This window comes from Zonotrichia albicollis, chromosome 4 (assembly GCF_047830755.1).
Source record: "Zonotrichia albicollis isolate bZonAlb1 chromosome 4, bZonAlb1.hap1, whole genome shotgun sequence".
Lineage (NCBI taxonomy): Eukaryota > Metazoa > Chordata > Aves > Passeriformes > Passerellidae > Zonotrichia > Zonotrichia albicollis.
In genome coordinates this window covers 39,576,719-39,591,390 of record NC_133822.1, presented here as the reverse complement: position 1 = coordinate 39,591,390, position 14,672 = coordinate 39,576,719, and the positions used below count along the sequence as shown (strand labels likewise).

Here is a 14,672-nt window from a genome sequence, read left to right as displayed (position 1 = left end):
GGCTGAGGGAGCTCAGATTGTTCAGCCTGGAGAGAAGGATGCTCAGGGGAGACCCTCTCTCTCTCTACAACCACCTGCAAAGAGACAAGACAAGAGGACACAGTCTCAGGCTGTGCCAGGGGAGGTTCAGGTTGGACATCAGGAAGAATTCCTTCACAGGAAGGATGTTAAACACTGTAACGGGCAGCTCAGAAGAGCTGGTGGAGTCACCATCCCTGGAGGTGTTCAAAAAACATCTGGACATGGCACTTAGTGCCATGGTCTAGCTGATCAGGTGGTGATTGGTCAAAGCTTGGATTCAATATCAGAGGTCTTTTCCAACCCAGCTGATTCTGAGATTCTTTGATATCCAGCTCAATCTGCTCCTTGTAATGGGACACGTCTTCCAGCCAAAATCCCCTGACAGAAATTTCTCAAGGGCAGATTTACCCCTCAGAAGTTAACCCCTTTCCTCCATAAAACCATCAGTGCCCAGCTCCAAGGCCAGGACAGGAGTCAGACAAGACGCTGTAAGCAGCACTGCCAACAAAGCCATCCTGGTTTCCTACAGTGCTTGAGCTGGCTGGGACAGTGGGATCACACCTCCAGCTTTCACAAGGTCACATCAAATATATTTGAATCAACTGGTCACTGCAAATATATTTTCTGTGGCATTAAAATAAAATGAAGCTAACAATGTGTGAAGCAGGTAAACTCACAGTTTTAAATCAAAACAGAGCTATTGGAGGCTCTTGGTCCCTGAGCGCCTGTACAGGGGAGCCTGTCCCTGCACTCTCCTGCAGCAGGGAGATGGGTGCTGCTGCAGTCACTGATTAACCACCCACCTGGGGAGCTGCTGCCCACACTGCGGATTATGGCTTGACCCCCTGGCCACTAATTTCTGATGCTTGACTTCACTCTGCAGTGTTTTTGTAGACCTTTTGCCACAGCACTTGTTTCCCACAGCCTTTTGTTTCCCCTTAGTAGTTTCAAATGTAGGGAACAAGCCTTATTTCTGCCATCCTCAACTTGCTTCTTATAAGTACTTGCTCTGCAGCTCAGCCTTCAAGACTGTGTGGAGCCAAGGATCTAGCTGGCTTTGAAAATATTTAGGTACAATTCCCCTTCTTATGAGAAGAGCTTATAAACCTCCCAAAAACAAGAGGTGAAATGAGATTTCTGTGAGCCATCCATGCTGCTTTGCTTTCTACCATGTGTTGCATTTTACCCCCCAACCAGAGAGGAAAATATCCCCTATGGCAGCTTCTCCTCACCCACTGCAATCTTTGCTTGAGCTCTTTCGTGCAGGCATGCAGACCCTGCTGCCATTGGCATAAACAGCACCAGGAGAAGAAGATCTTGAAATCATATTATATTTATTACATACATGAGATACAAAAACAAATTACCAAAATAGCATCTTTTTTCTGTGAGTCCACAGGACCTTGAAAGAAAAATACATACGTAAAGTGGATTGGTAGACTAGTGACTTTTCTGGTGTTGTATGTCTTCTTTCCCCTCACACTCATGAACAAAATACACTCTATGCAATGTGGTTTAAGGATGCTTTACAGAAAGGATATATTTTAGTGCTGAAAACTGCAGTAAACTGTGCTATAGTTCATACTGGTGTTAATGAGGGAGTATAATGGCTGTATATATTGCAAACAATAACACAAACAGAAGAAAAAAATAAAATGTTCAGTTTTAAATACTAACATAAAAATAAAATAAACTCCAGGCCCACCATGAATTGCTGGGTTGTGATATGTAAATGCAAGTCCTTTCTGTTCTCTACATCCACTCCTTTTCCTGCAGTCAAAGAGTTTTCCTCCTCCTGCAATTGCATTTTTATCTCAGTCTCTTCTCCCCACTCTGTTTGCAAAGTCTTGCTGGAGTCCTGCCCACGGGGTCCAAGTGCTGGTCTGAAGCTGGGACTTCAGTGCAAATACTTTATCTTTCAGATTGCATCCTCAGATACTCTGAGTGGCCAGTGCCAGGCTGGCCATTCCCTTTATACTGTTAATGCTGTCCAACTGTGGGGGGTCCTCAGGAGTGCTTCTGTTTCTGGGAGTTTTTTCTCACGTGCCACCTTCAGATTCTTCTTTCCCCAACACAATTAGACTCCCCACACCATGAAGTGGCAGGTAGTAAAGTGCTTTATACAATGAAATATTTACACTAGGGCTAGGTTCATCTTTTAACACTTCAAGGACAAAAGCTCAGAGACACTGCACCCTCTGCAGCTGGCTCTTCTCTGCAGCCATGCAGTGGGTGGAGAGCTGGCCTCTGCCCTGCATCACGCCTGTGCCAAGGCAGAGGGGTTCAATTCACTCCAGCAGCTCTCTCCTCAGCAGCATCAGCAGAGAATCTAGCCCTTGAAACCTTCAGCAGGGCAAACAGGCTAAAAGCAAGTGGCACCCCATTCTCTTTGATGGGTGCCATGTCCTAGCCTGTAAGGGGGTGTTTCTAAGGAGTGATTCTCATTGCCATGTGGGTGGCAGTACCTACCCATTGCCTTCCCCACAGCATCCTCTGGGAGCCCTGGAAGTCACTCAGGATGCACACTAGTGGCACTGGCAGTGTTTGCTTCTCAGCAGTAGCATTTTGAGGGTGGCAGTTTAGTCTTGGGTGATCAGTGGCTTCATGGGAGTTGCTCCAACAGCACACTGGAGCGAGACAAGCATCCACCACCCTTCCTTTTTTTTCCCCTCAACATAACAATGAGCAGGGCTCAGGGTGAGGCCCTGACAAGGAAGCTATAGGCAAGTGAAAGAACATTGGCCAGAAAGGGTTAAATTAGACAGTGCCTACAACTCTGAATGCCTCACTACATGTTTTGGCACTATTTTCTTACATTCCAGTTTTCATTCTGGAGGTCTTCTCTTTGTGGAGGCTGTTGCATTTTGTGCATAAAGAAATGCCCTAGGCAGTTGCACACCTCTAGTTGCAGTCTCTTTTCAAAATCTCCAAGACCTTTCTTCCAAGAGCCGACTTCCACTGATGGACAAAACTTTTCATGTTGACAATGAGTCTGCCTGTTCGGACGTCCTCATGTCCTGCCACAAGATACTCCAAGCCTGCAAAGCAGCAGAGCAGTCAGGGACTGCACAGTACCATGCTCAAGAGGCCTATTGAGCTGCAAAGTCAGCCTGGATATCTAGTCCCATGCAAAAAAGCACTTACACAAAGAAATATTTATATATATTGGCTCTCATATATATCTGTATATCTATAGCTCTATCTGTGTCTTTGGCAAAATGACTCCTGTGGCTGCCTGTCAGAGAGATGCAGCACACAGAATGTGACTTTGTGAGCCTCTAAATATAAACGAAAGATGGATGAACTCTGGGGGTGGCACAGCAATTTCTTACACCTCTTCTGGGAACTGCTACTACCTTCATTTGGCAGCCATCTGCCTCACTTCTCCCTGAATATATCTGGGCCTGGAGATCAGTTCAGCGAATTCAAGGAATGGAACAGTGCAGGACAGTCCAGTGCTCGCTATCTTGCTCGGAGTGGCCTGTGGCCCCTTGGAGGCAAAGGCATGCCAGACCCCAGTGAGAGGCAGCACTAAATGTGCAGAAGAGCCTGAAGGAGTGGCTGTCACACTGAAAAGAACTAATTTCTGCCTCTGCCAGATGTTTTAGAGACATGACAGCAGGGTCTGGCAAAGCCTCAGCTGGTTGTTCAGAACAGATAGAAAGGGTTGCAGTGTGTCCCTGTCCTGCCCTGCTGCAGGGCTTTCCTCAGGCATCCAGATCTGTGCCTGGCTTTCAGGACACGACTCAAAAGAGTGCTTGGAACCAGGTAACAACTGCTAAACAGAGGGATAGAGCAAAGCCTTTGGCCTGAATTAGCTAAAGAAGCACTGCCACAGATCCAAACAGCCTAAATGGGCCACAAATGTGCCATGAATGGGGATAATAAGGAGTATAATCCCTTTCATGGCAGGAGGAGCTCCCTGCCAGGGTCAGCATGCCACTGCAGCACATTTAGGGTACAGCTAGCATTAGACCCCTCCTGTACCCACTGCTTCTTGCACCAGTCTGGGGAACACTGGTGCAACCCAGGCACGGGAGATGGGCCTTCCCTGGGTGCTCTCAGCCATCCCACCCCATTCTGGCTACAGCTTGTGTTGTTTTGGGCTTCCATTTTGCAGTTCAGAATAAAGGGAGGGTGACTCCAAAGTTCAAGGTCAAGCAGTACAATTTGCTTTCTACTTTATTTGAGTTTTTGGGCACACACATTCTCTCTTCTTCCAAGTAAACACAGGATAGGTGTGTGGCAGCATTGCCCTTCAAAAGACATTAATTTTGGCCAAGTCAATCTTGCTGTTAAAAATATCTCTTTTCAAGGGTTCCTAGATTTATTTCCCTTGAGAGAGAAATGTGGTATGCATACTCAGAGAGCAAGCAAATATTGCCATGGTTGCTGACTGTGTAGGGCTTTCTAGATTTTCAACCTGATGCTACAGAACTGTAAAATTAAAACGAATGAAATGACTGAGATGCCACTTGAGGCTGTGCAGTTTGTCCTGGCAGGCTGCTCTCTGCCTCTCTGACTGTGCTTGGCAGAGCCATGGAAGAGATGGGCTCCTGTTACCTTACAAACAGGTGAGACCTTTAAATCTTTCAGCCCAGTGTCCCCCAGAAGCAGAATCTGCCTCTGTGTGTGTGCGTGTGTGTGTGTGTGTGTGTGTGTGTGTGTGTGTGGAGCAGAAGGTGTGCAAGTGTGGTGAAAGGGCTCCCCTTGTATGAACTTAAGCACTTAAAACTTTTCAGTTTTTCATCTGAAAAGAGCCCTCACAGATTTGATAAATGTTTGCAGGTTTTTTGCCTTGTCAGAGCCTTTAAGCACCTACTCTTCTTTTGGCATCCCTTTACTTCTGCAAAATGGTATAAAACCACATCTGTCTTACTTTTATGTTTATCTTTGATCTCCTCTATGTTTTTGAAGATATGATTTCCATTATAGCTGTATGTCAGAAAATTGTTTTATGTCAGCTTGACTTTTCATCCAGCTGGTTTTGGTTTATTCACCTGTAGGCCATAAGCTCAAACTGTGATAGAGGGTTGAATCTGCTAATATTGTACTGCAAGCCACTCATAAATAAATGTGGTAGCTAAAGAAAATAATTAATTAAAAAAAATCAGGAATCTTTTTTTCCCTCTTTGACATCACTGAATCTTAAAGATTCACTCAACAGATGTTTTCAAGTTTCCTATTAGCAACCAACTTCTTTTCAACATGAAGGCTGAGACTAATTTATACTCATGGGACCAGCAGCTGCATTTCAAAACAATACCAAGCTTTGCAGTGTAAATCATGAGAGCTGGCAAGGAAGTAACAAGGGATTAACACCTGATGTGTCAGACACCTGGACTGTCACTAAGGACAGTTGCATCTCCCCCTTTCTGTTGTTTTCTAAGAGATCTCCACTGATTCTGTGATTAATGCTGTCTTTTCATCTGTTGGGGAAAATCAGTGAAGCTCTTCTGAAGTTAGTCGAGTGGCAAAGCTGGGTGTCAGGTGTGGGGCTGCCCTGCAGGCTCAGTTTTGGACAGCTTCCACTGCATTCCTTCAGGTTCATATTAAGGCAGCTGCATCTGGGCTTTCTTGCTTGAGTTTTCATTGCATATGGAAAAATACACCAGCTATGGCTATTTGATTAGTGATTTATGGTGTTGCAGCAATATCCAAAGTCTTACTGTGCTTAAACAGTAGAGCCCTACCTAATGCTGTGATTCCTCTGACCTTTGCAGCTGACAAGTCCTAGCTATAGCTGTGCTATCACAGCAGCTTGCCTTCAAAACCAGTCAGTCACTCCTGAGGACATGAAAGAAGGCTGCAAACACCTCATCAGTGAATGACCTTTCTGTACAGCCCAGCCCCACAGACAGCCCTGTAGCTCCTAGTTCCTAGTGCTGCACATGAAAGGGATGTCTCAGCACCTACATCAATGCTTCCATTGCCAATTTCCCAGTGCTGTATACATCTCATGGAAAGAAAGCCCTTCATTTGAATTAGTTGGCAACTGCTCATTTATCTTGGAGTTGTAAAGAAAGGTGTGTCAGCTGGAGCTTAGTTTTGCTCTGTGGAAGAAACCCCTGTACCTGCATGTCCTTATCCATACTGGAGACTGCATGCTTTGTTTAGCCACTGTTGCTTATACTCCATTTCAGTGAAAGAAGATGGGAAAAAACTGTGGAGCTCTTCCCTCACTGCATAAGAAAATGTCTTCCAAATCTTGTAGATCTAAATTTGTGTTGCTTTCAAAGAGAAATCTTCCCTCGAGTTTAGATTGGAATTTCAGTGCAGAATCCCAATTCAAATTAGATTTACATATGTTTTTATAGATTCAAATTAGCTTTAGCTTTGAAAGATGTATCAAGATGTATCAATGCTATTTATTGGGGCATGATGTGCACCTCCCTCCCTCTGGGAACAGAGACTGGTAAAGCTGAAAGCCTGTTGCTATGCTATGTAAAGAGAACTGTGTGTTTCAAAGCCTATAGGATGAACCAAGTTTTTCTCTATGAAATTTCAATTTGATGGAGATTGCTGTTGGAATCCAAGTGATGTAACAGACAATAACTTTTAATTAGCACTGGGCTGCAATCCCAGCTCATTGGTATGAGGAGATAGAGGGGCTGCAATGAAATCTGTGTATATGTGGTGGGGATGTACTGTTCAGGGAGTCAAACTTACCAGGATTGAGGATGGGACAAGTGCAGCCTCTGTTAGTCCACGATTCAGGGTAGAGTGTCCTCTTGCCCCGGAGGATCTTCAGCTTTGTGGACTTCAACACTTTCTTGATCTTCACACTGACTTCTGCATGGGAGCCTTTGTCATGAGCTGACAAGATCTTTGCCTTGATCACTGGGAACACAGGAATTCAAAACCAGGAATATACCAACTATTTACAGGACTCTTTTTTATCTTGGTCTAATGCTGGTGTCTGGGTGAAGCAGTGAGGACAAGTGCTTTGTTACAGTGGAGTTAGCCCAGTGCTCCTTGCTGGGGAGCCCAGGATCAGAGCAGCTGCTGGGAAGAACGTATATCCCCACACCCATGGGCAGAAATGCTGCCAGTTGCTTTGGCCATGGCCCCTGGAACTGCCAGGAGAGTGTGAGGTCCTTTTTTCCCCCCAAGTTCAACAAACCCTTTGTGTTCCTTATCTCTTTTGGAAATCAGTTGGATTTAGGGATGGACCTGGAGGCTTTGCTGGCCTCAGCCTCATCCTACCCAGTGCCAGTCCTGCTGCTTTGCAGAGCTGCCAAATCCAAATTCAGTGGAGGAGAGCGAGCCATTGGTGGGGACTGGGGCAAGTCAGGGAGTGTTTTGAGCTCACTCATACCCACATTTCCTCCACCTGGCATTCCACTGCTGAGCCCCTGTGTTGGAGGCTCAGGGCTCAGCTCCTCCACCTGGCCTATACTGGTAGGCATCCCCATATTGCTGGTGCTTTTTCAGCACCCACACTGGGAAGCCCAGGGCAGCCTCTCTCAGTGAGACCTCCTGGAGCTCATGATGAGCCCCATATTCATCTGTCTCTCTAGGGTAGCTGACACCTTCACATGTTGACTGATGAAAGTGGGGGCAGCCTGAGTGCACTTTAGATAAGATTTATGAACTTGGAGGTTTTATGGCTTTCTTTTTTTCTCAGTTTCTTATCTTTTGCAAGATTAAACACAGTTACTATCGTGACTGGGAAGCAAAACAGAGCAGAATCAAATTTTTTCCTAATATCACAAATCCAGGGCTACATTTCAACAACTGGCCTTGAATTCCACTTTGTGGGTTGCTCTGCAGCCTGCAGAGGTATGGGCTATCTCTCTGTGCATTTTCAACTTCAGTGTGAGGCGAAACAGGTGCAGGAGACCCCTGCAAGAGATTCCTTGTGAAGGAAGGGAGTGCTGTACAGAGCATTCCTTGCTCTGCCACAATATGAAGGAGGCAGTTCGTTGGCACACACCAGGGAGGTCTTGGGAAACAAAGTGCCTCTTCTCATTCATTTAAATCCCAGAGACACATAGACAACATTTATCATCCCCTTGCAACAGCTGAACTTTGTTGACAGTGGGAGTTCCCAGTAGCTACTGGAATTGTTTTATCCATGGAGTGGTGGTCACAGTCCCCCCTTACATTGAGTATCATCCAGAAACAGTCATTTTAGACTCTGATTAGGGCACTTTGTCTACTGACACCATTTCAGTGACCCATTTTGGGTTACAGTGGTTTATAGTGTCTCTTGGACCTAGACAACCTCCCATGATTTTTGTACAAAGGTGTTTTGACAGCAAGAGAGATGGGTAACAGAACAAGATTCACCCAGCTTGACTTGGAAACATGATACCTGTACATTTTGCCTGAAGTTCTGCCTTTAGACTAAGTATCCCGTGGGTTTGCCAAGATGGAGTGGTGCACACACAGCAACTCTCATGCTCTGTATACATTTTTGCACTGCCTTGCAGACCTCCCTTTGCAGCCCCCTCACCCACAACTCACCATAGGTGTACTTCATCCCGCAGAAGACCTTGGGATTCCCTAAAACTTGCTCTTTACATTCGCATTTACCTGGGGAAAAAGAAGGAAGCAAATGGTGGTGAACTGTGCTTGAAAGACAGGAGCATTGGCAGGCAGAGCCCAGGAAGAGCCAAAGGTTTTTCAAGTGGTCCACAAGACCTCAAAAAAAAAAGGAATTTGTAACTGTTTTCAGATTGACAGTGAATACAGACTCTTGGTCCAAGGGCAATTACTCCTTGTTTACAATTAGAAGAGAAGGAAAACAAAGGCCTTATTATTTTGCCTTGGGATGCAAATAACATGCGTATCTTTCCCTGTGGTATTTTCCACACCGTAATGTACCAGACAAAATTTTAAAAGGAAATGTTGCAGAGGTTAAGGCAGATTAATGACTTCCGTGATCTTAGAACAAAGAACAACACGATATACTTATTTACGTTTAAAATGAAGTGGCCTAGACAAATGATGGAGCTTTCCCCTCAATTAACTCAATTATTGTATCTTCGAGATGTTATCAAGCCCCTCTCTGCAAATGGAGGAAATGACGCTTGCCTGCTTGCATGCAGCAGCTGCAAGGGAGGAGAGCCTGATGCTGCCCCACGGGGCCAGCCTGCCCTGCACCCACCTTCATGCAGCACCCACCTCCCCCAGGCTGGGAACACTGGAGGGAAATAACTTCTCCAGCCGCATGCTAGACCATCTCAAATGGCATCACAAGCTACAAGCGATGCCAAAATTGTTGTGGGTATTGGGGAAATAAATTCTGAGTTAGAAATCCCCTACCTGCCTGCCAGTGAAGTGGCAAACCCCACCCTTTAAATAAAGTTGCTGGTTTGTTGAGTTTGAGGGGATATAAGGATACCTTTAAAATGTGATGGTCAAGTAAAACATGAGGGCACTCAGCCTTGAAATTCAGAGCTAGGACTGCAAATTCTTACCTTACAACAGCTAAATGCTAGGTACAGGCATTCAGCATGGAGCATCGGTCTAATGGGTCTGCACATCCTTGCATTGATGGGATGAGCCATAAGGCCTCTGAGGCTCTGGCTCTCAGAGGGGAAGGAGGTGGCCACAAGGACATTCCTCCACATGTTAGTGTGGGAATGTCCATTTCCCCCTGCAACTGCCAGGGAGCTAACTACAAGTCAGTGCAGCAGACTAGGTGTGCAGTGGCTGCTGGCGGGAGGGATTGGGTGGGTGGAACACGTGCAAAGCCGCAGTCCTACCAGAGTGCCGGAGTGCTGAGAAGCCCTGCTCATCCTCCCAGCCCCAGGTGGGCTCGCTCTCGTTGAGCACTGCCTGGAAAGGAGGTGCTTCATTGTGCCAGGGAACTTCTGAGCTGTTGAGAGGAAAGGGAGATGATCAACCTTCTTCCAGGAGCCATTGGAAAGCAGGGCCACTACCAGTCCATCCTCCAGACACAGCGTGACTGTGTGTCTTGATGGTGGTAAATGCTAGAGGCAGCTTTGGAAGGTGAACAGTTGAGTGTTGTCAGAAAGGATCATGGATCCATTTTGCATTTAAAATACATTATAGAGATTTATACACCACAAATATTTTCAGTCTGGTAAAGAAAACAACATGTCAGATTTAGAGAGTGGGGCATTATTAAAATGTGCTGTTTTCTAAAAGTCAGAGCTTGACTCCAAACCCCAGTCAATATAAGCTGAGTTAAAACAGCAAAATTAAGCCTTTGGTCTCCTCTCACTCAGATGTCCCTGAGGCCCACATTTTACACATTGTGGAGAGAAAACAACTGTGAAGGTTATGGAAAACACCTGGTACATTAACACCAGCACTGAGAGCAAAAACTCCAACATCGCTGGTGTCCTGCCATGATGTGCCAGGCTCCCAAGGGAACCACAGCCTTAGCTCCCACTCTATCCCCACTTCTTGGCCATACCAAACCCATACCAAACCCATACCAAACTCCAAGTATTTGACACAATGGACACTTTCAGCCTGTTTGCCATGTGCAAACAGAGCCCTCCTGGAGCTGAGATCACAGAGTGAGGCCCCCCAGCTCACCTGTGGCAGTCACCGGTGTGGGGGTCGCAGCTGCGGGCGCAGTCGCAGGGCCGGCAGCCGTAGGGCCCGAAGCCCCAGTAGCCGGGCAGGCAGTGGTCACAGCGGGGCCCTGCCACGCCGGGCTTGCACGGACAGTCCCCGCTGCTGGGGTCACAGAAGGTGCCGGGGCCCAGGGGCAGCACGGCCGATCCCACGGGGTGGCAGGAGCAAGCTGCAGGGGAGGGACACTGTGAGGGACAGAGCATCTGTGAGCGCACAGCCTCTGTATCACAGAGGTGCAGGAGATGCCTGCAAAACCACCTCTCTGCCGAGGGACACCTCCGGGGCTTCTGGGCTTTTGTATCCCTCATCCATACAAATCTGAGCAGAGAGTCCCTTTGGAATCTGCAGAATTTTAAGTTTTGTGAGCTAGTTTTTAATTAGTCAGCCTACCCTGGTGTTGTGTTATGTTTTGCCAAACAGGCCTTTATTACTTTCCTTGCAGCATCTGGATTCTAGTCTGGCTGAGTACCCAGGGATGTGCCTGCCTCACTGTGATGTTTGAGCAGCTGCTGGTGCTTCATTGAAAAATGAATCACAGTATAATTGCCTTTTGAAATAATAACTACTGCCATGCAGCCAGGAGGTTAAAAACCCCTCCGAACAGTCATTTTAATCAAAGTGAAGGCTGAGCAAAAAGTACTCCTCTGTCTCTGTCTGATTTTTAAAACCATCAATTAAAAACATTAGGAAAAAAGAATGAGGGAACTGACAGCTCAGAGATAGGCTTTTGCATACTCTCCAGGACACGGGTTTGCAGAATGCACATCAGAAATGCCAGCTGCTCTCTTTTCTCCCTCACAGCTTCTTGCATTAGAACAATGCACTAAAACTGTGCTGAGACATACTGGGTTCTCAGAAAAGATGCCCTAAAATAGGTGATGTGAAGTTTTCCTTATCTACTCCTTAGAGAGTTTTTTTTACATAAACATAATTTATGTCTGTTACAAAGCTATTTTTCCCCAAAGATGTTAATGTTTTCAAAGAACAGAAATGCAGCTATCAAAAGCACTAGCCAAACCTCTGACCACGTGGTCAGGTCAGCAGGTGATGCTGTGGCCTGCAGGACCAGCAACTTAGTGACTTGTGCTCTTCTTGCCTCAGTGTTTGTACCAGGACATGGTATGGTCAGCCTTACACTTTATGGCAAAAAATTCCCTGCTGAAACGCCTTTGCCCAAAGTGTCATTTACATAAAATTGAGTTTCCTGAGAAAATTATACCTGTAGGGAATATTTTCATTAAATTCTAATACCAATCTTTCTATTTTACAACTGTGAAGGCAACAGAGCTGGAAAGCCATTACAGGCAACATATTTTTTTCTCTTAAAATACTTATTGCTGCACACATACATTTAATTTTGCTCTGACAACATTTTTGTGGTTTCAGGAATCTGACATACCTGGAGTATAGTTTCAAAATATTAAAAGATAGATTAATATTGGCAGTTAACTTAGAGGCGACTATGATTCCAACATCTTTGCCAAAGTAATCCCCAAATTTCCCCCACCCTTTCCACTCGCAAACAAATATAATTATATAAAATTAAAAGATTAGAAAGGCTCTCCACAAACTGCGTAAGTAGCTGCAGGCAGTGAACTCTGGTACCTTTAATAGCATAGTTTTCAACAGCATGCACTGCGACTTGCATACCTTTCTCCTGAAGTCTGTGAAGTGTTTTACACCTGATACACACAGCCAAATGCTCTATTTTCCTACTAGATGAGGAGGGTATTTCTGGCATTCCTCAGGCCCTTCAGGGGAAATATCAGGCACTTAAGGCTCTTCTATTCTCCTCCAGTTAATGAGATAAACCCACTGCTCAGCCAGAGATTTGGTCCTGTTTTGGTGAGGTTTCAGCTGAATTTTACATACAACCCCATTGGGGTTGGAGCTTTTATGTTTTATACAATTCTTTTACACACTTTTTTCCCCCTAATATAAAATTTAACATCAGTGGCAACATTACGGTGAAGCAAGAATATTAAATTTACAAAAGCTGTTATGAAAAAGAGCAGCAAACTCATAGGTAATTAAAAAGACAACTAAAAATGAGAATGTAATTGGCTATACTTTTTAATAAAAGCCAGAAAGAGATGTGTGTGAAGGCTGGTAATTTCTAACAGGCCTGAATATCCACTGCCATGGATCCCATCCTTCCTGGCTATTCCTCCATGAGCCACCAAGGTAGCAGCTGGCAAATTGAAGGTTTTTGCTCTTGGACTGTGGGTGAAGGCCCAAGATGACACTAAAGGGCATTAATCGGAATGGTCTGGGGGGCAAATTTTCAACACAGTAAATGTTTGTGAAGGGCTGCAGCAGGAACTTGCTGAGCAATGCAGACAGAAAGTGAAGCCCATCGCTATGCACCAAGCACAGAAATGAGGCTCTAGAGCTCAGATGTGAGCGTGTGATACCACATTTAAAAGAAATGCATGGAAAAATGATGGAGTGTTTCCTTACTACGGCAAGGGCAGGAAGGAAAAGGTTGCAGGACTAATGCAGGATTTATACAATGTTTGAAATCTGGAGCTGTTGGTCCCTCATGGGCAGCTGTGCTGTGTTGGTTTTAGACCACATTTTCCTCTTTCCACAGGATCTGCACCTCACTGTAGCACAGGTAGTAGGAGAGCCCCATCCAGGAAGGTGAGAGGAGCAGCTGAGCAGCAGAGAAAGTAGCCACAGGCAGTGCTGGATGGCATTTCATTGTAGATACACAGGTGCAGAGTGTAAGACTCTCAGGCTGAGGCTTCTGCACCATGCCTGTCTCATGTGCCGTGGCCGCTTCACCAGAGGGGCTGGGAATCTCCACAGCCAAGGGAGCTCCTGTGAGAGAAGGAATGGCTGGACCCTAGCTTTGGATCAAGAGAAACCTTCCATAAGCTTGATCCTTTTCCTTTACTTTTGATTTGTAAGCAGCATTGCTAAAAATGCCATTTTACCAGCCAGAACTACATAGCAGTATTCTGCATGTGACTTCCATGCACAGATGAATTAACAGCTGCTTGTCCTGGCATTGCATGTGCTGACAGGGATGGAAAATCAGTAAGTGGGATGCCAGCAGAACTGGATTTCCCTGCCCTGGATTGGTGATACTGTTGTGGTTTCCTTGGAAACCAGCTAACCTTTGGAAATGACAAATATTTACCCTCAAAACCCTACAGTTGAAAAGCAAAATGAACTTCGCAATTATACAACTTGATTTTATTGCCTGCAATTGTACTGTAGCTGAGGCTTAAAAACTCATGAGGATGGAAAGAAAAGAACTCATAGGTATGACAGGGGGAAAGAGTGATCAGATTGGTGTTTTAAACATCAGAATGTTTTATTTTATCAGGTACACTCCTACTCCTGAGCAAATATTATATACACTCTTTGCCTACAAGAATCTCTAAAGTATCCTTAAAGATTATGGCTTAACAACTCCTTTATTTACTTAGACTTAGGTATTTTTAAATTTTCAGTGGTTGAACAATAATGGTGTCTCGAGCCAGAAACAAGCAGGCAGTGCCATGGCCTTCCCATGAAAGAATAATAGGGCTCCACGCACATGCCTTGTTATTGCAGACCATGGCATGGTGCTTGGAAATGTTCCAGGCATAGGCTGTAATTGATCTTATATAATTTAATTTAACAGTCATTAGTCATTTTCTACGGCCCTGCAGCTACCATCTCCCCTGTGAGATGCTGAGTCTCTGGGTGCAGGGAGCATTCCTGGCAGCAGGAGACCAGAAGTGAAGAGGTGAAGGGGTCTTAGGGAGGAGTGCTTTTGTGAGGGTTTGAAAAGCCCAGAGAGAAATCATCTGGAAGTTTGTAGTAACAGCGTCTCTGAAAAGAAAGCATTCAGTTAATCCCTATATTTGTGGAATTCAGTTTGTGCTAGGAAAAGTTGTCTTCCTCAGACACTTGAAGGACTATCATGCTCTGCAATTCATAAATGCAGAAAAAAAAAAGTGATGAAGTAGATGTACTTAATGAAGAAGGTAAATAAATGTAAACTTTTTCTCACTATACTCAAGAGCACCTTTCAGTTCTTGTTAAGTATATGTTATCTTTGGCTTTTAAATACCAGAGTTCATGAGTATCTAGTGGTTCAT

The 14,672-nt window shown here is 45.2% G+C and overlaps 1 protein-coding gene across 2 annotated transcripts in view; it reads right to left on the bottom strand.

Annotated features, from left to right (window-relative positions):
* Positions 1 to 1,336: 1,336 nt before the first annotated feature.
* NTN4 (netrin 4) overlaps positions 1,337 to 14,672 on the bottom strand; it is a 48,209-nt gene continuing 34,873 nt past the window's right edge. For both annotated transcript variants that reach the window (XM_074539597.1, XM_074539599.1), the window contains exons 6-10: positions 10,537 to 10,747; positions 9,735 to 9,847; positions 8,491 to 8,559; positions 6,691 to 6,861; positions 1,337 to 3,059 (exon numbers count right to left, since the gene is read on the bottom strand). In XM_074539597.1, coding sequence (XP_074395698.1) covers positions 2,923 to 3,059; positions 6,691 to 6,861; positions 8,491 to 8,559; positions 9,735 to 9,847; positions 10,537 to 10,747 — 701 coding nt within the window. In that variant the 3' untranslated portion in view covers positions 1,337 to 2,922. The remainder of the gene's footprint in view (positions 3,060 to 6,690; positions 6,862 to 8,490; positions 8,560 to 9,734; positions 9,848 to 10,536; positions 10,748 to 14,672) is intronic.